We start from the raw sequence: 15522 nt of genomic DNA on the forward strand, positions 1-15522 counted from the left end.
CCACAGGGGCTGCAGCCTATGCCGTCGCCGGCGACTCACAGCAGCCCAGCTCCAGGTTGAGCTGTTGTTCAGCATCTTAGCTGTAGAGAGCAGTGTCACTGACCCTCATATGTGGGATCCGAACCGGGGCCCTCTGGCATCCCAAGCCAGTTCTTAACCATTGTGCCACTAGGCCGGCCCAAAGATTTTTTTTTTGAATAATTTTTTTTTTATTAGTTTCAGGTCATCACCCTAAGTTTTGAAAATAAGTTTGACGGAGCAGAGTTACTCTGAAATAGGTTTGAAACCACTGAGGATAGCCACCCTAAGTAAAAAATATTATTTATTTATACATTTTAAAAAGATTTTTATTGGGGAATTGGGGGAGGGGAACAGTGTTGGGGAATCGGGGAAGGGGAACAGACAAGTTGCTGTCCTTTTGTTCTTCAGTCTAGTTATAGAGGACGTCGCTTCACTGGCCCATGTTGGTATTATCATTGCGCTCTTCCCCAGTGAGGCAATCGCTTGCAGGCCATTGGTCGGCCGCTCATGGTGGCTCACGGTAGCTCACGAAAGCTCACGCCAGCTGCCGGCCAGCCCCACTGCAGCCTATGCCGTCGCCGGCGACTCACAGCAGCCCAGCTCCAGGTTGAGCTGTTGTTCACCATCTTAGCTGTAGAGGGCGCAGAGTCACTGGCCCTCATGTGGGATCTGAACCGGGGCCCTGATGCTCAGAGCTGGCGTCCCAAGCCAACTTTTAACCAATGGGCCACTCAGCCGGCCCCAAAATATTTTTTTAAAGAGGGCAGGATTGGGTTTGGTGCTCGGAGGTCTTGCTCACCAAGCTTTGGGTTGTTCACATGTGGGTCCTTCGCCATAAGGAGTAGTTGGGGCTTCAGAGGATCTTTTCAAAATGACTAGAGTCCTGAGGAGACTTGAGGGGTCAGATCAGCAGGGTGGAACTCTGACCCTTGGGGGTCTCATAGGCCAGCTGGAAGGCTAAGATTATACCCCACACTATGAATGTCCTGCTGGGCTGGCTGCCACCCCCAGGGCTCCTCGTGAATCTGCCCTGCAGCTGCCATAGTCACCACCACTAAGGCAGCTTTGTGATGCTGGGGAACTCCATCCTCAGGATCATTTCAGTTGGGATGGTGACTAAACCTCTTAAGGGCTACCTCCTTTTTAATTTATTTTAAAAAAATAAGATCTTGTTGACGTTAGAGACAGTCTAGCCAGGAATCTTCACTGGAAAACTCAGGTAGGTAGATGGTCACGGTCACCTGCTGGTGGCACAGCACTTTGTGGTCTCTGCAGGGACAGATGACAGACGTCCACTCACACTAATGGCACCTCTTTTGGGGCCCAGTACAGAAGAAAGAATGCACTCTGCAGGGAGAAATTTGCCAAGAAATAGGACTCTTCAAGAAATAAAAAGGCTTTGTGTCCGGGTTAAGACACAAAGGGGGCCAGATATCAGAATCACTTAGAAAGTTTTTCAAAATAACCAGGGACAGCGCAAGAAAATGTATACTTTTCCCTTTCCCAGCCTGCCAAAGAGAATTTTATAATTGCCAGCTCCATTTTCCCCCTCTTTGAAAAAGCTTCACCTTTCAGACCATTTGGGACAGGGCTGGAGAGGTTGATTGGACCCTTTTGCTGGAAAGAGAGGTCTAATCTGCAACAAAAGGAAAAGCAGATGGGGGAGGGGAATCGCTGATGGTGGAGGAAATCACGGACGGGGTGTGCTAGAGAACAGCAAGGAAGTAGACTGAAGATAAGGGCTTTCAAATGAATTGTTGTAAACTGGGATTTTCTTCATGGTTTTCGAGAAAAATGCAAGAAAAGATTTATAATTTGTGCTTTAGTGACCACAGCACGGCTCTCAAAGTGGACCACATAAATTCTGAATTGATAAGGGTTACATGTATATTATGTTTCTCTCTTCAACCCCCAAAGGAGAAGTGGGCTACTTCCAGTGTGTAGATTTCAGTTCTGACATGCTGTAGGTCATTCCAACATACACCCCATTTCCACCCTAACCTCATTGAGAACCACTGACAGAACTTAGAAGCACCAGCAGTTTTGTAAGGGCCACACTCTACAGCCATGGGCCTTTCTTACTGAGCATCCTCCTGGTCCCCACCACTCCCCTGGGCCGGTGTCACTGCTCAACAGAAGCTCTGTGCACACCTGGTTCTCCATCCATGTTTTTTCAGACTCTTCTATCTGCTTCTCCGATTCCTCCTTTGGTTTTCCTTGCTTCCGACTCCCAGGTGGGGGATACTGTCCTCAGTCCCCTCTTCTATGTAGAATTATTAACCCAGAAATAGGTTGCCAGATTTAGCAAAGAAAAATACAGGGCACCTAGTTAAATTTGAATCAGATAAACAATACAATTTTTTTTGGTATAAGTATTTTTATCTGGCAGTCCTATCCGGAAGTAATGTATTAGGCTCCCAATACAAGTTTATTTTTCTGTTTTTTTTTTTTTTAGAAGTTTGGTTTGCACAGTGAATTTTAACATCTAGCAGTAAACACAAAAATCAAACATATTGACTGGGAGCGTTTATTTGTGCATGAATATTCAGAAGCCAACTGTGTTGATTGGCCTTGTTATGTATTCAGCATTTCTGGGTGATCCAGGTTTGCACTGTTCTCACCCTATAAGAACCACCCTGGAGGAAGTCTGGATCACATTCATTTATTAATGTATTCAGTCTTCCGGTCACTCATTTATCTGGTGGAATTCAGCTTATTCTTCTCTATTTATAAGGTCCGTTTTTTTGGCAAGGAAAGGGGCTGAAGTTGACCCACATTTTTCTTTCCTCTAAACCATTGGTTTGGTTTTCTTTCTTCACATAGAATTTGATCGGCCTAATTCTCACCTTGCTTCAGAAAGGTTCTTGCAGGAAGGCAAATGAGTCTTCCCAGCGTTACATAAATTCTCATGGGGCTTCCCTTTATAAGTTTATGACAGCCAGGAGTTGAGCCTGGAGCTCCGCGAGAAGCAGCCGCACACTGATTTATGATGGCAGCTGCTGCTAAATCTCACCCCTCTTTCCTTCTTACACAGCCATGTTACCTTGGGGTTACAAAACTCTTTTCACTGTTATTCAGGGGAATAATAATAAAATGCCAGGTTGCAAGTATAAACATGATCATTCTGTGCCTATTATTATAAATCAAATTTTACTCCCATCAGAAGCACAAAAAACATTTCATACTGTCAGCTACTGCAAGCCTTTTTAGGAGTCTGTTTTTATATCACCTGGGATGACCTGAGGTACTGTGTGAGCTGCACTGACCAGGGAAGCTGGTCACAAAGGTGATCTGGTTATTTCTCCTTATAGACCCAACTGACCATTTTTCTTCAGCAAAGTATTAACTTGATTTAAACATAGCCTTGGGGTTAATGATGTGGGCTCAAGACTCCAATTGCCTGGGTTCAAAGCTTGGCTCCATAATTTACTGTCTGTGTACCAGTGGCAAGTCACTTCATTTCTCTGTGATCAGTTTCTTCAGCTTTAAAATGGGGATGACGGTAATTATGTCATAGGGCTGCTGTAAGGTTTAGCTTGGTTGATACACAGTATTTAGAGAAATAGTATTAGAACAGGGCCTGGGACATGAGTAGTGCTCCAGCTGTTAGTCATTTAAAATTGTGCTTTTAGTGTAGTAGCTCCCAATTTTTTTAAAAAAAGGATGAAGCCCCTGTTTTAAAGAAAAGCCAAATTTTCAGATTTCCATGTAATAACAGTACAATTTTTAAGATCTATAGGATGAGCATATCCTCAGTGAGAGGAGGCCAGCAGGAAGTCAGTGATACTTCTGTGCGGGGGTGATGCTCACCACGGCCCAGTCCTCTTTCACAGTTGGAGCAGGGCTTTCTCTTCCACACTGTTGCCTCTCTATGTGTCAAGGCTTGTTTCAGGGGTGCTTGTGAGTGATGACCATTGAAAAGGAGGCTGTCCCCACTGGGCAGGTAGGATGAGCTCAGCAAAGTCTCTGGATACCGATTGGGTGCCAGCGATGGATGGGAACAAGTACAGACATTGATGGAAGGCCTGCGGGCCCCAACAGCACCAGACATATTCTGTGACTAACTCCTGCTTCTCTACTCAATGGCCTGGGTCTTGACCCCTGGTCTAGGTCACACACATCATCCTCTCCTAGCCCTAGACTCTATCATCTTGTATCCCTGGGGAAAAGGCCCAGAGTTGGGTCTCTTTCTCTGTATTCTCATTCTAATTTATACTATGTCATAAACTCTAATCCTAACTTCTGTAACACTTTCCCTTTTAGTTCTTAAGGCTAGAACTATTTTGTTCTATCTGTATTTCTTACATGAAAACTTAATTCTCTTATGGTCCAGGAGAGGGTCAGGCTGATGAGGAATTGGTCCTCATCCTGTATGTCTGTTACCACTGTATGACACTGATCAAATCACTTCACCCCTTAGTGCCTCAATTTCCTCATCTGTAAAATAGGGAGACAAAATTACCTCAGTCCTGGGGTTCTGGGTGTTTAAATGAGATAATGCATGTAAATTACTTAACACAATGGAGGGGCTGGGCACATGGGGTAAGCTCATGGTTCATTTAAAAGACTAGCCAAACTTAAGAAACCAACAACACAAAACTTATTTTTATGGAGTCTAAAACCAAAATTTATTAGAAAACTCCCTTTATCCAATCCTGACCTCAAAACTGGACTCTAAATGTTTAGTCTGCTTTAAACATTCACCCAGATTATTAACACTGCTGTGAAATTCTCTCTTCTATTCCCTCCAGCCTGAGGCCTCTGACATGAGGTCACAACATGATGTCACAATTCACCTCCTGCTCTAACTTTGTGAGAATTTCCCGAGCTGGTTCTTGGGCCCCCTCACTTTTTGCATCTGCGAGGTCTCTGGCAGGATTCATAGTCCCACCTCTGAGCGCTCTGAGGTAGGGTTGCATGCGTTTTGCTCTTGGTTGTATTTCCTTTGGCTAAACATGAATAATGACTTTAGTGAATGGCTTCAGAAGTTCTTCCTTCCTTCCTCTGCATTTTTAAAGAGTGTGTTCCTGCTTTTGGTATTTATTACAGAGGTAGTTAAGTTTCTGTTCTGTGATAGTCAAGATTTACTGTATAGAAAACTAGGAGCGATTGTTTGCATTTCAAGTCTCCCCTCTGTGGCAGCCAGGTAAACCCTTCCAGTACCCCAGTTTACCCATTTGGTTTTTCTCTCCTCTTCTGAGTACAGGACCAGCAATATAATTTGTGGAGCCCAGTGCACAATGAAAATTCAGAGCCTCTTGTTAGAAAATTATTAAGAATCTCAAGATGGCTATAGCAGAGCATTAGACTAAGAGCAGGGCCCTTCTAACACTGAGGCCCTTCTGAGCACAGGACCCTACGTGGCCGCACAGGTGGCTGGCCCATGAAGCCAATCTTGCCTGGAAGGCGGTGGTGGTTAAGACTGTTAGAGTCCTTGTAGGCTTGGGTTAGAGGTCTAGCTCTGCAAGCTGCGAGGAGAACTATATGATGAAGACACAGGAGCTTATTAAATCCTTAGGGGCACATTAGTTTGATGCTTCCCAGGAGCAGGAACCAACGCGTTGGCATCCAACTTAAGTGCTGAGAACAGTGCTTTGTACCTAAAAATTTTTTTGATTGAGATATAATTCACATAAAATTCACCCTTTAAAAGTATACAATCCAGTGGTTCTAGTATAGTCACGAAATTGTGCAATAGTCATCACTATCTAATTTCACAATATTTTCATCCTCCAAAAGAAAGACCATCCCCATTTGCCTTCCTGCCTCAGCCCCTGGCAACCACTAATGTACTTTTCTGTCCATATGGATTTGCCTATTCTGGACATTTTTATATAGAAGAATCATACAATATGTGGCTTTTTGTGTCTGATTTCTTTCACTTAGCATAATGTTTTCAAGGCTCATCCATGTTGTAGCATATATCAGTACTCCTTTCCTTTTTATAGCTGAATAATATTCCACTGTATGGATAAACATTTTGTTTATCCATTTATCCATGGATGGACATTTGTGCCGTTTCTACTTTTTGGCTATTGTGAATACTGCTGCTATGGTGTACATTTGTGTACAGTATTACAAATAAATATATACAACTGTAATTGGACATTTGTTTATGAGTTTTGGTGCAAACACGTTTTCAATTCTCTTGGGTATATACCTAGGAGTAGAATTGCTAGGTCTTATTGTAACTCTGTGTTTAACTCTTTGAGGAACTGTCAGGTTGTTTTCCAAAGCAGCTGTACCATTTTCACATTCCCACCCACAGTGCATGAGGGTTCCAATTGCTCCACATCCTCACCAACACTTGATATTATTACCTGTCTTTCTATTATGGACATCCTAGTGAGTGTGAAGTGTTTTCTCACTGTGGTTTTGATTTGTATTCCCTAATGATTAATGATGTTGAGCATCTTTTCACGTGCTTACTGACCATTTGTATATCTTCTTTGGAAAAATGTTCAGATCTTTTGCCCATTTTTAAATTGAGTTATTTCTTTTTATTGTTGAGTTGTAGTTTTATATATATGTATGTAATATATACATATATTTTGATATTAGACCTTTATCAGATATATGATTTGCAAATATTTTTATCTATGAGTTGACTTTTCACTTTCTTAAGGTAACTGTTAACCAACTGAGCCACTTGGCCGGCCCCGACTTTTCACTTTCTTGATAGTGTTTTATTAGAAAATTAAAGTTTTGGGTTTTTAAAGATTTTTTTTAAATTGGGGAATTGGGGGATGGGAACAGCACTAGGGAATTGGGGGAAGGGGAACAGACAAGTTGCTGTCCTTTTGTTCTTCAGTCTAGTTGTGGAGGATGTTGCTTCACTGGCCCAAGTTGGCACCATCATTGCGCTCTTCCTAGGTGAGGCAGATCAGTCACTGGCTTCTGGACGGCCACTCACAGCGGCTGCTGGCCGCTCACACTAGCTGCTGGCTGCTCACGCTGGCTGCTGGCTACACATGATAGCCCATTGCAACCCACTGCAGCAGGGGCTGCAGCCTATGCTGTGGCCAGCGACTCATGGCAACCCAGCTCCAGGTTGAGCTGTTGTTCAGCATCCTAACTGTAGAGGGCAGTGTCACTGGCCCATCGTATGTGGGATCCAAACCGGGGCCCTCAGGCATCCCGGGCCAGCTAGCTCTTAACCAATGCTCCACTCGTCCGGCCCGCGCCAACTTTTAACCAATGTGCCACTCTGCCGGCTCTAAAGTTTTTAATTTTGATGAATCTATTTTTTCTTTTGTTGCTTGTGCTTTTGGTGGACTATCTAAAAAACTATTGCCCAAGGGCCTGCAGAGTGGCTCAGTTGGTTAAGAGCTCATTCAAGAGTGTGAGCTCTGAGAGACAGTTGTTCTAATGCCCGGCCCGAGCTGAGCTGCCACTGAGCTGCCAACAGGTGGGAGGATGGCTCAGCTAAAAAAACAAACAAACAAAAAAAACTATTGCCTAATCCAAATTCACAAATATTAACTCCTACATTTTCTTCTAAGAGTTTTATAGTTGTAGCTCTTATATTTAGGTCTTTGTTCCATTTTGAGTTAATTTTTGTATGTAGCATGAGGTATGAAACATGTAATTTTTATTCCCGCTCAGCCTTTTAATAATCATGCGCCCTTTGGTAAGTTCTTGAACCTAAGTTTCAATTTTTTTTTATAAACTGGGAATACAAATAGTACCTAAATCATGTTATGGTGAAGATAAAGAGACAATGTAAATAAAAGACTTACCACAGTGCTTGAAACACCCTCACTGTTCCATATCTGTGGTAGTTATTACTGTTACAGTATGAGCAATGATTGAATGCTTTCATGGTGGAGGAAAAAGATGGGCAGCATTTCTGAGAAGGTATTTGAGATTGGGGGAGGGAGAGGAGGCTTATTTAAATCTACCTGGGAGAGCAGATCTGGGATTGTTGGGGGAATGTCCGCCCCAGGTAGACTGCTGCCTCGCGATCACCTCTAGGGACTGGTAAAAATTGTAATTCCCCGGCTGTATCCCAGAACTGTTGAAAGGAGACCCCTGGGCACGAGGTCGCTATACAAACACAGATCTGCATGTGTATCAACTTCTCAAGAGGCATAGCACTTAAGCTTGCTGGGAGGTGGTGGAGGTGACTGTGGTCCAGCCTGCAGCGCCGCCTTTGGCCTGCGGTGGGCCGCCGAGGGGCCGAGGCGGACACGGCGGCTGCGCAGAGCTCCTCACGCCGGGCCGCTGCAGCCGGATCCGCCTAGCTCAGCTGACAGCTCCGAAGACGGAAGAGGCGGTGCTTAGGTTGAGCTAGGTTTCTCTGGGCCGGGTGGGCGAGAGGAGGTGAGGGGACTCGGGGCTAAGGCGGAGGGCGGAACTTTCGGACCCGGCACGGTGCGGCGGCCGGAAGGTACGGTGGGGACCGTGCTCCGGGTGCGGGAGGCGGAGAAGGGCGGCCGGGCTGGGACTGCTCAGTGGGTCATAGCCCCCCAAACCCAGGACGGGGAGCACCCAGCCCGGCCCGGCTAAGACCCCCCCGGGGCGCTCAGAGGAAGAAGGGGAGGCTCCAGGCCCTACTCCTCGGGACCTCACACGCCGGCACAGCGTCCTCTGTGTCCAAGCTCTGGGGCAGTTAGCGGGACTTGGGCCTGCCCCCCGGTTTGTAGGTGAGTCGCACAAACTACGACTCAACACTCAGAGTGGTGAACGGTGGAGACACCGGCGGTGGCGTGCTGATCCCGGAGCCAGGGCTGGAGACTGCATGGTGTGGCCTGGGAGAATGAGTAGCATTTTCTCAGGGCTCAGGGAAACCCGGCGGAGGAGGGGCTTCCCCCACCAGTGTAGCAGTTTCCGGTTTGCCAAAACTGATGTTAAACTTCAATTATCTCTTGTCTGATAGCGTCGGGGTTTATTCTCGTTCCTGTGTTACAGATGAAGAAACAGGGTGGTTTGAATCCACGTTTAGTTATATATTAGCTGTGTGACCTTGGGCCCTAAGGACTTAAAATGTCATTTTTCTCATCTGTGTAATTGAAATAGTAATAGGACTTGTTTCATGGGTTGTGGGAATCTAACAGGAGTTAATGCATTTAAAGGGTTTACACGTGGTGAGAGCTACTGTTCTTGCTGTTATTGTTTCACCAACCCACCCTCCTGCTTTCTAGTGGGATGTAGCAGAGCTGTCACTGAACCTTATGATTCTGGTACCCCATTTCAGCACGCTGCATTTCACCCCAGTTCACTCCTGTTTCTTTCCAGTGTTTAGTGCAAGGCACTGTAGATGCTGAGAACAATAAACAGATGCAAAAGACTTGATTCTCGCCCTTAAGGAATTAATGCAGTCTTGTAGGAGAGAAAGTGCAAGTTCATAAACTACAGTAGTGCAGTGCGGGATGTGACAGTGTCATAGGAAAGTTACAGTAAAAAAGTTTGCTGGATTTTTAAAGACAGGCATGATGTCTAATTGGACATTTCTACGTGGAGTACGTCTTGAAGGCTGAGTGAATAGAATCAGAGGGTAATGTAAGTCAGCGACCTGAATTCAGCGACCGCGACCCCCATGGCAGCTTCAGAAGCTGGGGTCTGGTGGGGTAGGTCATGAGGAACTGTTGATGGGAAACACTGCTTGGAGTAGAGCTTCTCAATCCTGGCACAGTGGAGTCACCTGGAGAGCTTGGATAGCTACTGATGCCTGGTTTAATTGCTCAGGTAATTCTAATGTGCAGACAAGATGGAGAACACTAGCCTAAATCCAGAAACTCTATAAATTCATTTCTCACCCCATTTATAAGTGTTTAAACAGGAAGAAACAAAAAGCCTAATTTTTACCAGGTACCACATCTGGTAAGCTTGTTTAACATTAAATAAGATAATGTGAAAGAAACTAATACAATACATAGTACATGCTCAGTAAATGTAAATAGATTCTGAATTTTATTTTTAGCTTATTTGGGAGTCACACATCCGAGACTGTGGTTTTAAAATTATGGTTTCATGTAATTTGCATATAATTTTAGGATGTTCATAGGATTCTTCATAACCTATCTGTGGTCCACTTCTCTCTTCCCCCTCACTTCCAGTTCAGAAGCCTGACTCTAAAGCATTTAGAACAGAACTTAAAAGTTTGTATGTGCTTTTGGTGTTTCATTTTGTTTTTTAATATCCTGCTATCATACTTAAATTAACCTAACATGGAGTGCCCCTGGCAGGATGAATTCATTAGCAGGAGAGAGGCAAAACTGGAGAGGGATAGGAAATGAAGGAATAGAAGCAGCAGAAGAGGAAAGGAGAAAAAAAACAAACCCAAGAAGATGTTTGTCATGGGGCGTGGTGTGCTGTCCTCTCATGACCTTGATGTAACTTCTCAGCGCCTCCCAGGGTTGAAGACTCAGATTAGAAGACCTCTCATTGCTGGGGACATGCAGATACCCCTTTACTCACGTGGCTCAGTTAGGCTGTCCTAGGAGAGTAATATGCAGCTGTAGATTAGGATTGACTAAGTGTTAGGATGTGTTTGACTTAAGTGGCGATAATAGAAATTCAGAATTTAAATTTGGAGAGGGTCCTAACACCATCTTTTGATTTTTTTTTTTTCTGCAGATGGCAGGATTTCTATAGTATATCTAGCATGAGTTCCACACCTTGGCCTCTTCTCCAGCTTCAGCAGTCTCATCTCCATCGTCAGGAGGATAAATGGGATTTGCATGAATTCCAGACTCTGGACTGAAATAGACTGCAGTGTTAATATTCTGTTCTTCTGGCTGTTATTAACAGGTACTCATAGAACACGTCACTGTATCTTAGATAGGGATGCAGCTTAAGCAGAACCATTATCTGCTGGAAAAAAAATTATTTTTTTGAAAGTGGAATCATTTTAAATGAATTTGTCTAAATTTTGTAGTGTCACCTTTTATCACATGAAAAACCATGTCCTAACTTTTCATTTTTGTACATTTCAATTTAAAAAAACATGTCAGTTGAGAGGGAGCATATTTGCAAATGCAGTTGTCCAATAAATAATTTTCATAGATTCTCATTATGTATTCTTTCCACATGTAAATTATCTGAAATTGTGATGCATTTTTCAGTTGCTGTGATTAAAAAGCATTGGTTCATACTTTAATTGTAGCATATTTGTGTTACCTAGAATAATGGTAAATCTTAAAATTGATTTGACAAAATCTGGTATCGTTTCAAACTTCTGATGTTATTTTTCTGCTTCCTCAGTTATCTAACTCTCTTATGGAGTATCTACCTCTGTAACATTCTCTAGAACAGGGTGTTCTCAGTTGGAGCATTTTTGGCCCTCCCTCCCCACAGGGCCATTTGTCTTTGTCTGGGGATATTTTTGATTGTTGCAACTCTTGAGGGAAAGGGATGCTATTGGCATCTAATGAGTTGAAGCCAGGGATGCTGTTACACATCCTATAATGCACAGGACAGCCTCCCATAACAAAGAATTATTTGTTCCAAAATGTCAATAGTGCTGAGGCTAAGAAAACCTGCCCTAGAGATCCCTACAGATTTTAAAAATTCATTTGTTGTTAAAAAGTGTATCAAATATACTTCGACTCCTTTTGTGGGCAAGACACTTTGCTAGATTTAGTGGACAAGTCAAGTAATTTGTGATTTGTCCTGTCAAAAAGTTTTTTTTTTAATTATGCTTTTTTTCCTAAATCAGTCATATCTAACTGATAAAGTCAGTCATTAGAAGCACAATTTGAAAAAAAGGCTATTACATTGCAAAGGTACTAGAATATTAGACATGCCTGTCATTTTTTAGTTTAGCAGAAAAGTGAGAGTATTGATTAATCCTTTGTACTTGCTTGTGAGGAACTTTGGTTTTTTTTTGGTGTCGCTAGACTTTTCCGAACTCTTTGCCTTTTTTCTATTCTTAACTGATTTGAATGATTGTCTTCAGATCCTCAGAAAATTAAATGTCGTCAGAAGACCGAGAAGCTCAGGAAGATGAATTGCTGGCCCTGGCGAGTATTTATGATGGAGATGAATTTAGAAAAGCAGAGTCTGTCCAAGGTGGAGAAACCAGGATCTATCTGGACTTGCCACAAAATTTCAAGATATTTGTGAGCGGTTAGTTAATAACATTCTTTTAAACAGATGTTTTTTCTAAATAACGGTTATTCTCAATTTCTTAGTGAAACCTAAATTATGTATCACCTTATGTTTATAGGCATTAATGATAGATGGTATTATTACAGGTTTAATACATGTTTCTGTTTTAAGTGAAAATTGGACTGGGAGGTAAACAGTTTTCAATTTGATTCCACCTTTTGACCACTGAATTTGGGATATTATTCTGCATATTCCATGTATCCTAATCTTCTAACTAGCAGTTTATCAGCCGTGAATCATTGATTGTTAAATAGGGATAATAAGTGAGAAAATGAAATAATGTATGTGAGAACTCCTAGGAAGCTTTAAAGTATCATGGTGGTGGTTAATACTGTTTGGTTTCCAGAATCATTTAAACTATAATATCATAAACTAGTGACATGTGTTGTTACTCTGTGACCCTTTGCGTCAGAAAAAAACCAAAAAACTGCTTTTGATATGAGCATTTACAGAAGACTTTGATGCACACTTTCTTGACTGTTTCTACTATAAAGGCATTGAGAAAAGAAAGTTCAGTGTGATCATTTAAAATGAAACTTTGATTGTGAGAGTGTCGTGTGCTGTATATTGCCCCTGAAGCCTGAGATCATTGTGTTGGCACAAATGCTCCCAACTATGATTCATGGGTAGTTGGCACATGCTGGTCTAAGTAGGTCTTTGATAGAAATAAATGTCCTTTTCTCTAGAGTGTGTCTTTAATCATCTACTGTAAAACAACAACCAAACATTGTGTATTACTTGCTCACTAGTGTTAGGAATTGTACTCAGAAGTGTATACAAGAATAAGTTGTGTATCTTCATTTTAAATTTCATGGTGCTTAGATTTTTTTCAAGGGCTTACAAGATATTTTTTAAGGTGGCGGTTATGAAGTTAATACTAGGGAGTAGGAAGTGCTTTGGGGAAGGGTTTTTATCCCCTCAGCTAAAGCATTAAGTCTTTCTTGAGCACTGCTCAGCAGTAATGGACACTCAAGTGTTGACCAACTGATCCGTTCTAATCTTTGTTTTTGGTTCAGGCAATTCAAATGAGTGTCTCCAGAATAGAGGCTTTGAATACACCATTTGCTTTCTGCCTCCACTTGTGCTGAACTTTGAACTGCCACCAGATTATCCATCCTCCTCCCCACCTTCATTCACACTTAGTGGCAAATGGCTGTCACCAACTCAGGTTAGACCCGAAACTTAATTTCTCCTATCCATTTTTAGAAACTTAAAAAATCATCTTTAATTGAAGACTACCTTGATCTTGAATTCAGTGCATGAAGAACAAATGGCTTTGATTTTGTAATTTTTTCCCCTTGCCTTCATGAATCCTAATGTTAATGAATTGAAAATGTTTGGTGTTTGAGAAAGGAATGGCAGTAATTAAAATGAGTAATCATTATGAATTGCAGTGAGTAATTTTTAATCAAGTATATTGTTTCTTGTCTTGATATTTTCCCATTTAATCTATATTGTGATGGAGACTATAAGGTCCCCCTCATTAGATGTTGGTATTACTCTTTTTTTTTTCTTATCCATTTTCTTTATCCATTCCTTAAATGAAAGATTTAATTCTAATTGGAGGACTAAAATTGAGCTAATGTAGTTAGAATAAACAAATGTCCTATGTAAACATAATAAGTGCTTTTATTTTTAAAGATGTGTATATTAATAACAAATAACTGTTGACTGGTCTCACATAGATGTAATTACACACAAATAGAAATGTGTATGATTCCTGTAGCTATCTCATGAAAGCTTGAGACCTTGTATTATGAACTGTCATTTCCTCTAGGTTATATATCCTTTTCCAATAATAACCTCAACTCTTGATTGAGACATAAATATGACTTGAAGCTAATATAAAGTGTTCTGGGTTGGATAGTGGATCAATAGTAGCTACTTTTCTAGAAGTCATGATGAAGATTGATAGGCTGATGTTTATTAAGACAAAAGCTGTCAGAGTTATTGACCTTAAGGAACAGCTTGTCAGTTCTTTCCTTTTGATCATGTAGTTTTCAATCCCCCTCCTCCCCTTCCCCCAACAGCCTAATCTTTTAGATGAGAGTGCTTTTATAAAATGAGTTTAAAATTGAGGTTTTAAAAACAAAATTAAACTTAAAAAGATAAAGCATAGAATGAAAAGGATTATCACCTTACATTCTAATAGCTCTGCCAGAGGCAATACATTCAAGACAATGGATTATTTGCCCAGGAATATCAAGGCTGTTTGACATTTAGATCACTGGTAGTTGACTGAATTATTTAGATATTTATAGCCCCATTTCTCAAGAGAGCTCTTGATACTTTACATCCACGCATGTGTGCGTATACACACATGTACAACACAAGGACAGATTAATTGGGTGTGCGGTTGTGGTTTCTGATTCCAGCCAAATAGCATGATCTTAACGCTGGCTTTTGGGGGAGTGGGGAAGAGTTGTTCTTTATTTTATATTGTACAGCTAAAACTACAGTGGGATCCTCTAGCAAATAAATGTTTGTGTGTATTGGACATTTTAACTGGGCTCTTATTCCTTCTTGGTTCAATTCTTGTTTGTTTCTGGGCCTTGATTCCTTGGCATTAAGGATTTTACCTGTTGATAGTGACGTTGACACATGGACCTGTCTTTTACTGAATTAGGGTTGGTAAATAGAAGGGAACTGTTAGTTTTGTGGTATTTTCCATTATTCCTCCCATAATGTATATATTGTGTTGTTGGAAAAGTCATGGCGCATTTTTGCAACAAAAAACATAGGAAAAATATGTCATGACTTTTCCGACAACCCAGTATCTCTCTTCCTCTTTTCCTCTTTCTGTCTCCCGCTCCCTTACATTTATGTGCATCCCAGATGCCTCTTTTGAGAAGGGGCTGGAGAAGAAAAGAGGATGGAAGAGAATGGCTTCTTCATTGGACTTGGTGGCTCTAACAGGACTCAGAGCTTCCCTTTAATGTTTATTTCATTTTACAGCTTTCAGCAGCTTTCTCAAAAGTGTGTTGATCTTATAAGTATATTCATGCAAATGTGGAAAAGCATTAGTGGTCCAATCTTAAACTGGTCAATATGTGTTTAAGTTCATTTTTGTGTAGGGCTGAGTGAGCAGCAAGGAACAGAAAATGTGGTCCTTGTTCACTTATTGTGTAAATTTGCAAAATTGGTTTGCATCTGGAAGACTGATTTTTTTATTGGGGAGTTGGGGGAGGGGAACAGACAAGTTGTTGTTGTTTTGTTCTTCAGTCTAGTTGTGCAGGATGTTGCTTCACTGGCCCAAACTGGCACCATCATTGCACTCCTCCTGGCTGAGGCAGATCAGTCGCTGGTCTCTGGACGGCCGCTCACTGCGGCTGCTGGCCGCTCACGCTGGCTGCTGGCTACACACGGTAGCTTATGGCAGCCCACTGCAGC

At 42.0% G+C, this 15522-nt stretch overlaps 1 protein-coding gene across 5 annotated transcripts in view; it reads left to right on the forward strand.

Annotated features, from left to right (window-relative positions):
• The first annotated feature begins 8293 nt into the window (after nt 1-8293).
• The window catches only part of RNF14 (ring finger protein 14), an 18569-nt gene continuing 11340 nt past the window's right edge, over nt 8294-15522 (forward strand). Inside the window, exons 1-5 of one of the 5 annotated variants that reach the window (XM_019663652.1) lie at nt 8294-8410; nt 9447-9708; nt 10600-10773; nt 11921-12090; nt 13149-13300. In XM_019663652.1, the coding sequence (XP_019519197.1) occupies nt 11937-12090; nt 13149-13300 (306 nt within the window). In that variant the 5' untranslated portion in view covers nt 8294-8410; nt 9447-9708; nt 10600-10773; nt 11921-11936. The other 4 variants (XM_019663626.1, XM_019663635.1, XM_019663645.1 and 1 more) reach the window with 4 other exon arrangements.

Source organism: Hipposideros armiger, unplaced genomic scaffold (assembly GCF_001890085.2).
Source record: "Hipposideros armiger isolate ML-2016 unplaced genomic scaffold, ASM189008v1 scaffold_11, whole genome shotgun sequence".
Taxonomy (NCBI): Eukaryota; Metazoa; Chordata; class Mammalia; order Chiroptera; family Hipposideridae; genus Hipposideros; species Hipposideros armiger.